This window comes from Camelina sativa, chromosome 16, assembly GCF_030686135.1.
Source record: "Camelina sativa cultivar CO46 ecotype springtype chromosome 16, ASM3068613v1".
Classification (NCBI taxonomy): domain Eukaryota; kingdom Viridiplantae; phylum Streptophyta; class Magnoliopsida; order Brassicales; family Brassicaceae; genus Camelina; species Camelina sativa.
Genome location: NC_141895.1, coordinates 5,183,528 through 5,193,434, shown reverse-complemented (window position 1 = coordinate 5,193,434; position 9,907 = coordinate 5,183,528). Strand labels below are relative to the sequence as shown.

The 9,907-nt window shown below is 39.6% G+C and overlaps 3 protein-coding genes and 1 pseudogene across 8 annotated transcripts; 1 reads left to right on the top strand and 3 right to left on the bottom strand.

Annotated features, from left to right (window-relative positions):
- The first annotated feature begins 231 nt into the window (after positions 1 to 231).
- Positions 232 to 2,979, top strand: LOC104749907 (sodium-dependent phosphate transport protein 1, chloroplastic). Of its 2 annotated transcripts, none has more exons than XM_010471618.3 (9): positions 232 to 751; positions 867 to 974; positions 1,076 to 1,231; positions 1,306 to 1,521; positions 1,614 to 1,823; positions 1,908 to 2,045; positions 2,140 to 2,307; positions 2,400 to 2,484; positions 2,598 to 2,979. In XM_010471618.3, exons 1-9 carry the CDS (start codon positions 404 to 406, stop codon positions 2,693 to 2,695), a joined length of 1,527 nt encoding a protein of 508 aa, XP_010469920.2. In that variant the 5' UTR covers positions 232 to 403; the 3' UTR covers positions 2,696 to 2,979. The 2 variants fall into 2 exon arrangements, with proteins under 2 accessions (XP_010469920.2, XP_010469921.1); XM_010471619.2 differs by having other exon boundaries at positions 365 to 751; positions 851 to 974.
- Positions 2,862 to 3,472, bottom strand: LOC104749908 (josephin-like protein pseudogene; annotated as a pseudogene). The gene has a single exon (XR_015585165.1). The product of XR_015585165.1 is annotated as a josephin-like protein pseudogene (transcript).
- LOC104749909 (josephin-like protein) lies at positions 2,862 to 5,230 on the bottom strand. 2 transcript variants are annotated; one of them, XR_761497.3, is made up of 4 exons: positions 5,039 to 5,228; positions 4,461 to 4,935; positions 3,946 to 3,992; positions 2,862 to 3,465 (listed from the first exon to the last, which is right to left on the bottom strand). XR_761497.3 is itself a non-coding variant. In XM_087493109.1 (3 exons), the coding sequence occupies exons 1-2, from the start codon at positions 5,120 to 5,122 to the stop codon at positions 4,474 to 4,476; spliced, it is 546 nt and encodes a 181-aa protein (XP_087349235.1). In that variant the 5' UTR covers positions 5,123 to 5,230; the 3' UTR covers positions 2,862 to 3,465; positions 4,461 to 4,473. The 2 variants fall into 2 exon arrangements, 1 of the variants encoding a protein (XP_087349235.1); XM_087493109.1 differs by lacking the exon at positions 3,946 to 3,992 and having other exon boundaries at positions 5,039 to 5,230.
- Positions 5,231 to 5,845: 615 nt separating this feature from the next.
- LOC104749910 (phosphomethylpyrimidine synthase, chloroplastic) lies at positions 5,846 to 9,742 on the bottom strand. 3 transcript variants are annotated; one of them, XR_015585163.1, is made up of 7 exons: positions 9,290 to 9,729; positions 8,837 to 9,131; positions 8,619 to 8,746; positions 7,706 to 8,532; positions 6,946 to 7,629; positions 6,689 to 6,762; positions 5,846 to 6,543 (listed from the first exon to the last, which is right to left on the bottom strand). XR_015585163.1 is itself a non-coding variant. In XM_010471622.3 (6 exons), the coding sequence occupies exons 2-5, from the start codon at positions 9,127 to 9,129 to the stop codon at positions 6,949 to 6,951; spliced, it is 1,929 nt and encodes a 642-aa protein (XP_010469924.2). In that variant the 5' UTR covers positions 9,130 to 9,131; positions 9,290 to 9,742; the 3' UTR covers positions 6,581 to 6,762; positions 6,946 to 6,948. The 3 variants fall into 3 exon arrangements, 1 of the variants encoding a protein (XP_010469924.2); XR_015585164.1 differs by having other exon boundaries at positions 5,846 to 6,523; positions 9,290 to 9,598; XM_010471622.3 differs by lacking the exon at positions 5,846 to 6,543 and having other exon boundaries at positions 6,581 to 6,762; positions 9,290 to 9,742.
- Positions 9,743 to 9,907: the final 165 nt, after the last annotated feature.

Below are 9,907 nucleotides of genomic sequence, written 5' to 3'. Positions count from 1 at the left end.
AACCATTTATTAAAAATATAAAGTCTACTAATTTGAAGTCGTGTATTTTCGTTTTAATAAAAAGGGGATATAGTAGGCCTACTTAAAAATCTATAGGTGAAAAAGCTAATAACAAAGTTAATCTCGCATTTATTTTTGGGTGTGCAAGCTTAATTGGGCCTTTTATGGGCTTTGTTATGTTAGCTTAATATTCTTAGATTAGTTAGTTTTATGGACCTCCAATAATAATTCTGTTAACCGCTACTTTCCCGTTAGATTATGACATCCTCATCCAACCAATATCGAGCCGCCACATGTCGTCACGTCAGCCACGAGCTTTTGAAAAAAATCAGTTTCTCTCTCTTATAACAAAGAAAAAAAAAACAGAGAAGAAGAAGAAGAAAAAAAAAAAAAAATCTCCGCCATGAACGCGAGAGCTCTTCTTTGCTCTCCAAATCTTCACTCTCTCTACACTTCAAATCGTCCACCTGAGAAAACCTCTTACCGAAACATCAAACCAGCTCCCAAGTCGTTACGGGTATGGGTTTACCCGCGGAATCGGTCCGGCGTTTTCCGGGTATTAGTTCGGAGCTCCGACAAGAGAGAAAGCAGTAATTCGTATTACATAGATGAAGAGAGAGTGATTCAAAACGAAGTCGTTTCTGATTCTTCGACTAGCTCGATCGTCGTCCCATGGTGGGAAGAGTTTCCGAAGCGGTGGGTGATTGTGTTACTCTGTTTCTCAGCTTTTCTTCTCTGCAATATGGACAGAGTAAGTTAGGAAACAAAACAAAAAAGATTGAATTTTTATGGAAATCGAAGGGTTTTGGATCTGGTTAATTAGGAAATTGGAGTTATCAATTTGGGACAGATGATGTTTTCAACAGGTGAATATGAGCATAGCTATACTTCCTATGTCAGCTGAGTATGGTTGGAATCCAGCAACTGTTGGTCTGATTCAGTCTTCTTTCTTCTGGGGTTACCTTCTTACTCAGGTAAAGCTTTTTGATTTGTTTCCTTAATTAGGTGATTCTTTACTATGGTTGCATAAATGATTCTCTTTTGAATCATTCAGTGTGTTTGTTGATATGATTAGATAGCTGGTGGGATATGGGCAGACACTGTAGGTGGGAAAAGGGTTCTTGGATTCGCTGTTATTTGGTGGTCAATCGCAACAATTCTTACTCCTGTAGCTGCTAAACTTGGTCTTCCTTACTTGCTCGTTGTTCGTGCTTTCATGGGAGTTGGAGAGGTATGATGTTTTAGATATTAGTCTTAGATTTGTGTATTTCGATGGAGAAGTACAATCTCATTTGGTGTCTATAGGGTGTTGCAATGCCGGCTATGAATAATATATTGTCGAAGTGGGTGCCTGTGCAAGAGAGAAGCAGATCTCTTGCGCTTGTTTACAGCGGAATGTATCTTGGATCCGTTACTGGTTTAGCCTTTTCGCCTTTCTTGATTCATCAGTTTGGATGGCCCTCTGTGTTTTACTCTTTTGGGTCTCTTGGAACTGTATGGCTGATTCTGTGGCTAACTAAGGTCAGACTTCTCTACTGCTTGAGTGCTTTCAGTCTAGTGGATCCAAATCTCTTACCATTAATGTGTGATTTGTTACTTGTTACTAATTGTAGGCAGAGAGTTCACCACTAGAAGATCCAACCTTGCTCCCTAAAGAAAGAAAGCTGATTGCAGACAACTGTGCCAGCAAAGAGCCAGTGAAGTCGATCCCTTGGAGGCTGATATTGTCGAAACCGCCGGTTTGGGCTCTCATCGGTTGTCACTTTTGTCACAACTGGGGAACATTTATCCTCTTAACCTGGATGCCAACTTATTACCATCAAGTCAGTTCTATTACTGTCTTTATTCAGTGAGCTTTGATATTCTATATTTCTCTGGTTACTAATCTCATGAACATTGTGAGGCAGGTGTTGAAGTTCAACCTAATGGAATCAGGGCTTCTCTCAGTATTTCCATGGATGACAATGGCGATTTCTGCAAATGCTGGAGGATGGATCGCTGATACACTCGTCAGCCGAGGTTTCTCTGTCACAAATGTCCGCAAGGTAACTGCATATATCACCCTTCAGTCCATTTCAATGCATCTAGTTTAAGTAATTGATTCAATAATCATTTTATCCTTTTCTATGATGACTTCAGATAATGCAAACAATTGGGTTTCTTGGACCAGCGTTCTTCCTAACACAGCTGAAACACATAGACTCTCCAACAATGGCCGTTTTGTGCATGGCTTGTAGCCAGGGGACAGATGCGTTTTCACAGTCTGGTCTATACTCTAATCATCAAGACATTGCTCCAAGATACTCTGTAAGTATAAATAATTACTCTCAAGTCTTAACTAATCATGCTACTCTAAACCAAATTGATAAGCACGTTGATGATGTTGTTTGTGTGATCAGGGAGTGTTACTTGGTTTGTCTAATACTGCTGGAGTACTTGCCGGTGTTCTTGGCACAGCTGCGACTGGTCACATCCTACAACACGGTCAGGACTCTCAACACTTTTTGATTCTGACAATTCGTTGCTTAATCCTTTTAAACTATACTAAGCTTTTTTATGTGTTCCAATGAAATTAAAACTGACAAGACATGCCTCAGGTTCTTGGGATGACGTTTTCACGATTTCGGTCGGTCTTTACCTTGTTGGGACCGTCGTTTGGAATCTATTTTCAACTGGGGAGAAGATAATCGATTGATCCATTCCAAGAACAGTGATTTATCAGTGAATAATTCAGCTCCAAGACCTCATCAGGTGCATCTTCACCTCATGCCAGTCTCCGATTATACATATCGTCAGTCTGAGAGCTTGCCGGAATATACCTTTTTTGCCGGAAAATTATCCTGGAAAATTCTGCTCGTTGATTTAGGCCAAAGCATAATAATATGTAGATGAAGCTATACGGTTAATCTTTTGTACATAAAACGGAAGCTCACACTGTCCACGTTTCTCAAGATTACTTAAAATCTCTCTTCATCTCTCTATATATATTATTTCATACAGAATACACGCAATTCTCTAATATGCTATTGCGTAGTGACCAAGAAAGAGTTTCCTAAACTTAAAGGCATGACAGAACTTAAGATTTACGGCCACTGGTAGAACTTGATCTTGTGAAGGAGGAAGAGGAGTTTATGAATTGTATGCAGTCTTCTATAGCCTCTGATCTTTGACTATCATTAGCAACAGAGATGACCGAAGGCTGAGATATACCAGAAGAAGAAGCCTTCTTCAATGGTGGAGATCTCTTCTTCTTCTTCGTCCTCATCACCACCAGTCGTAAGCCTTTAACGAAGTTACAGCTGACATGTTTAACCAGTCTTGCTGCTGTGCATTCTGTTTTCCTCGGTAGCCTCATACCACAGCTTGTTGTGCATCCCGGATTCTTACCATATGGTTCCTTGACTGAGGATTGCTTCCCGGGAGTTACTGGTCCAGTGTTTGCATTGAATCGTTTTGTTCCTGTAGCTGACATATCAAGAGAGAGAGTAAGAGCACTTTGTGAGAACAAACTTAAGAAATTATATATATAGGGATTGATGCTGAAACAGTTGCCTATACGAGTTCAGGTAGACCAGAGAAGCCATGATTATTAATAATGTATCAATCAATGATGACATAATAGCACTTAAAGCCATGATTACTGTAGTCATTTAAAACATACACAGATAAAAAATAGTAGGCAGGTTCAATTTTCATACACTTACTTTAGATACTTTTTGTCAAAAGAACTAACAGATTTAAAGATATCTGAAATTCTAACGCCGAAATTTGGAGAACAAAGCTAGCCAAAAGAGCAAAGATAAAGACTTTGTTTAGTTTTTCTACATTTCCATTAGGGAAAGCAAGTAGAAGATGGTCCACAAAGGAACAAAACCATTTGTTTAAGTGAAAAAGGTTCTTTCTTTGAAGCAACCTTTCGGTATTGTTCCTATTTGATGAACTTACCTTTATAAATTGCAGATACCTTACTTGAGACTTGAGGCTACCAAAAACTAAGAAAAGAAATAAGAACGAAGTCAATAGTGGGCACAAGCATATCAGCAAGCAGATTATCTAACCATACAATTTCATGACATTACATAAAACATCAACCTTTGGAGAATGATTTCAACATTCCATTGAGATCAGAACAATAAGCTGGTTACTAGTTGCTAATGGAAGATGATTAACATAAATGGTAGAATTCAAAATTGCAAAATCGTGATAAGGAATTCAAAAACTACTTCATCAAGTCTAATTAGAGTGAAAAGTGAAAAGATTTAGCAATACCAGTCTACTCATAGACACAAAGAACATATTTTGAATTCTGAGACATGAAGATCATTAGTTCCAAAACTCATAAGTGGGGCAATTTCACTGAATTTTTCTTTAAACTACTAGACATGTACCAGACACAATTTCACACTTGATGGGTATTCATTAACATACAGAGACAAAACGTAAGAAAAATTGAAACTCACGTTTGTTGATCTTTTAAGCATTGTTGGTCACTAGCAAAACCTCTGCACCTAAACTCAGGTTTTGATCCAAGAACCCTCTAACTTCATCTCCATCTTTAAACATCTGTGGCACAACGAGATCACTATCCAAATTATACCAAACACCATTGATTCTTCTAACCACAACCCAATGCCTACTTCTCCAAAGTCCACCGTACCGCTTAACCGGAACATTCAACACAATACCCATCAAAGTATCTGTACCATCAAGATCAATCGAAGAAGCTCCACTACGCTTATCATGCCAAACAACACTCTTTCCTTTGCCTTCGAGAGCTGTGATCATCACGTTCACGTCGTAGTTACCAGTGAGCGTATTGTGGTGAGGCTTGAGGAGTAAAGAGAGAGGTGTCGTCCATGTTTCTTTGTTTGGATCATCCTCCACGAGCTTCTCTGCGATTGAGTTCAAGCTTTCTCGCGTGAATGCGTCTTTGTCCTGAATCATAAAACGAGAGCAGTAAGCAAAAACTCTTTAATCATCGGTGTGATTTTCGCAGGATGAAAATTTTGAAATTGAAATTGAGATTTGATCGAATCACCTGAAATAGATTGTTGAGGGAGTGCAAAAGGCAAAATTGCAATCGTTGTCGTTCGTGATAGATCTGAGATTCGGATTCCGCCATGTTTGGGAACCTTTCGGTGAAGAAAATTAGGGTTTAGATCATCATCGTGATTCCTTCGAGACTCAGATGAAGACGACAGTGTTGAATGAGTACCAAAATGTGTGACGTTTTGAAAATCTAAACATAACTTACATGCTGTTTTTTATTTACTAGTCACAAATCCCACGAGTGAATATCACAACGTCCAGGATTTCCTAAAGGAAACTGCGTGCCGTCTCCCTTTCTCTCTATGCCTTCCATGTGCATTACTAACTGACTTGGTTTGGTTATATCAAAATACAAACTCCAACCCATGGATGATGTATGATCAAACATGATGTTATTACATAATCACTGTTTGATCTGATCCGGTCAGTGACAAAACAAACTAAAAATGGTGCCAGATGAGGCTCACAAGCAGCCCACAACAATTACAGAAACATGATATATATATATAGATATAGAAACATCACATCTCTCATGATTCATGTTCATGTACATGTTAGCAGAAACATTTACCATAAAAAAACACCAAGGCTGTCAAATACAAAAGCTAGTAATATGAGAAACCTTCAAACCAATTAAGACACAACGTAAGAGTTTCTGGCTCTTGACAATTGTGTGATCTCATACTGTCATACAGCAGGAAATTAATATAGGCTGTGTAACATTTTTATCCTCTTGGCCCCAAAAGTTATCTTTCACATTTGGTAAGTTTCGTTAACTTTATGTTCAACTGCAACATAACAAAAATCTTTTACGTAATTGATGTAAAACGTTTTCAAATTTGTGTTTATGAAAGCTGAACAATGAGAAACTACAGAGGATCGATCATTTTCATGTGTAGCTGATTGAGGTTCACTTTCCTTACAACTGCTTGTTCTGGCCGATGCCATTCCACTCTCTACGCCTCTGCCATAGCTACTATGTAATAAAATGACAAAAGGTGTATTGCTTTTCCCAGTATGTTTCCTCAAAGTGATCACCCAAGTTTCATTGTCATGCATATTTATGTAAATAAACGAGTATAGCTAGGTAGAAAACATGATCTTAAGTGTTAGAAATCCGATTTGTGTTGTGTAGCTGTAAACCAACTTAAAAGAGAAGATTGATTTTAGCTTATGTGATACGTCCCAAGGCAGCGATAGCATTTTCACCAATCTGAAAAGAAGTTTTGATTGAATGATTCTTCACTGTTAGTGACGTAGTGCATCAGTTAGACTTTTTAATAGCTCGTGAGAATCAACTGTTGGAAACCGTGGACTGAGACTCAGGGGAGCGGCAACGGTAGAAGCTTCTTCACCTTTAGAAAGCTACAGAAAATTAAAAAAAAAACATGCACACTCCCTGCGCAGGCATTACCCTGTTCAGGTTCAAAGGGACTTTCTCAGCCTGGTCCCGGATAGCCCGCTCTTTCGAGGGCTATCCTGGTTCAAGCACCCCTGGTGCTTTTTCATGTCAAATCACACTCAAAAAGTATTGAAAACATCAACTTCGTTTGTCTTTATTACTGACTCTGACTCGAAGGAACATACAGCAACATAGATAGTTCTAAAGATTAAAAGACATAGAGACTCCATATCTTACCGACAGTTTGTGCCTTTATATGGTATAGTCCAACAGGCAACCAAGACTTGAGTAAGAGAGGTCTTGTTTCAACCCTGAGGAAGCAGAAGAAAAAGAAATACGACAAGAAACACAGATGTAAGGACACATTTGACCATATGCAATAAGCTTGCTTATTCTTCAGAATTTTAGATAAAAGGCTGTGCACCTGAATGCTTTCAAACTACCAAGCAGTAACTAACATGTTTGTTAAGTGACAAAGGTCTAAACACACTGACCTTTTATTTCATAGCAGACTTGACGTAGCTCTCTGGCAAATAGATTTCTCCACCTACTTCACCGTGCTGTTCTCCACTGATGGTTTTCTTGGCGATGTTGAACTCTTCACTCATAGCATCCATTCCTTGTTTGATGGCTTCTTCAGCACTGCCATAACCATTCTCCTCTGCGTACTTACGGATGTCTTCCGTTATCTTCATGGAGCAGAATTTTGGTCCACACATGGAGCAAAAGTGTGCAACCTTGGCTCCATCAGCTGGAAGAGTTTCATCATGGAAAGACATAGCAGTCATGGGGTCCAACGACAGAGCAAACTGGTCCATCCATCTGAACTCAAACCGCGCTTTGCTCAGCGCATCATCCCATGCCTGCGCATGTGGATGCTGTTTGGCTAGATCAGCTGCATGAGCAGCGATCTTGTATGCTATAACCCCGGCCTTCACGTCATCCCTGTTTGGTAGCCCAAGGTGCTCTTTTGGTGTTACATAGCAAAGAAGAGCTGTTCCCAAGGCTCCGATATTGGCAGCACCAATGGCAGAGGTGATGTGATCATATCCAGGGGCGATATCAGTAGTCAAAGGACCAAGGGTGTAAAATGGTGCCTCGTTACACCATTCCAATTGCTTCTGCATATTCTCTGGAATCTTGTGCATTGGGACATGCCCTGGTCCTTCATTCATCACCTAAAATAAAAATCAACCAATATTGAGAATATGTATGCAAATGCAAACTGTATTAGATTAAGTAGTTGTAGTCTACCTGCACATCTTTCTCCCATGCTCGGCGAGTTAGTTCACCTTGAGTAAGGAGCTCTGCAAACTGAGCAGTGTCGTTAGCATCATAGATGGATCCAGGTCTCAGACCATCACCAATTGAAAGAGCCACATCATACTGGTTACAAATGTCTAGAATGTCATCCCAGTGCTCATAAGCAAAGTTCTCCTTGTGGTAAGATAAACACCATTTCGCATGAATGGATCCTCCACGCGAAACGATCCCGGTCATACGCTTGGCAGTTAAGGGAATGTAACGCAGCAAAACTCCAGCATGGATTGTGAAATAGTCTACACCTTGCTCAGCTTGTTCAATCAGAGTCTCTCTGAAGACTTCCCAGCTAAGATTCTCAGCAATTCCATCCACTTTCTCAAGTGCTTGATAAATAGGAACAGTACCAACAGGCACAGCTGAGTTCCTAAGGATCCACTCGCGTGTCTCGTGGATGTGACGGCCAGTAGAGAGATCCATGATTGTATCAGCTCCCCACATTGTTGCCCACTGAACCTTGTAGACTTCCTCTTCAATAGAGCTAGCAACAGCAGAGTTTCCGATATTAGCATTGACCTTGACCAAAAACTTTCTACCAACAATCATCGGTTCCAGCTCCAAATGCTTCTTGTTGGAAGGGATGATGGCCCTCCCTCTCGCAACTTCTGATCTGACAAACTCAGGGTCTAGCTTCTCCCTGGTAGCACAGTAGAGCATCTCCTCAGTTATGATCCCTTGCTTAGCGTAGTACATTTGAGTGTATCTTGGTGTTCCTAGCTTCTCTCGGCGATCAATCCACTGCTTCCTTAGCTTAGGAAGCCCTGTTTAGAAAGCTTCATTATTATTGATACTCACGGAGAAACCAAAAGAGAGATGAATGGGTAAAACACAAGGTCAAATCACATACCAATGTTTGGGTTAACATCTTGAGGACCACTAGTGTCATAATTATCAAAAGCTGGCTCACCACCAGACAAATGAACACGTCTAAAAGGAACTTTAAGCACATGACCAGATTCTTCATGAACAACTTCCCTGGTAAACAATCAAAAGACCAAACCAGTGATTTCTCAACTCTTCCAAATTATGAAAATGTGAATTGAGTGTGAAGGATAGATAACGAACCTTTGTTCTTTAGTGCTCTTAGGAAAGCATTCTTGAAAAGATGGGATTGGTTGAAAATCAGGAGAAGAAGGATCAACGGTGTGCTTCCTCTGCTTAGCTCTCTCAGAATTATTAGTCGTTGGTGGATCAAACGTGAGAGTGGCTCGTGTGGTTGTCTTGAATCGAGTAGTAGCAGTAGCTGGAACAACCACATCGAATCCAGGTAACAAGGAAGAGTTTGGAAGTTTAGGCCAAGCAGAGTGAGTCTTGTTGTTGCATACGACCGACATCAAAGTACTGTGTACTGAAGCCATAACTGAAAGATATGTACAATACAAGGTTACTTACTGTTACTGCTATTATAAGTTATCGTAATCGAAGATCCGATTATTGCATGATTCTAAACCCTAAAATCTAACCCCCAAATAAGAAAAGAAGTTTCATGCACATTCGTGGAGAAGAAGGAATTCGAACCTGGAATAAGAGGAAGCTTATGGATCTGTTCTCTCTAGAAGAAAGAGGGCTGGCTCGTGTTTGAACTGAATCGGCACACACTGAGTCACTCTGTGGTACTCAGAGTGATGATATTTTAATATAGATTATAAGAAAGTGATTTGGGTCCTTTAAATAAATAAAAGGAACGAAGCTCCTGAACCGTCAGTGATATTGTCACGGTCCAATGCAGACTAAGGCTTTGCTGACGTGTCTCCCTTCCCAGATACTTTGTCGTCCAGAAGGGATAAGATACGTGAGGAGGAGATCATCGTTTTATAAGTAAACCACCTTTTAAACCAATATAAACCAAAATATCAATTCATAATCTAATTAACCACAAAAAACAAATTGAAGACAATGTTTATTATAAATAAATAAATAAATGTCTCTATTTTTTTTTTTTTTTTGAACAAAGAAATAAATGTCTCTATTGGATTCTTACTATGTGATAAATGTTGGCAATGACAATTGATAGACCATACATTTTGGTTTCTTTTAGTATCTGTTGTTCAATCACTCCAAAAGGTGAGAACGACATTGATATTTTTTTGCTGTGTCCATATCTATGTATTGATATATGCATTGTTCATATATTGA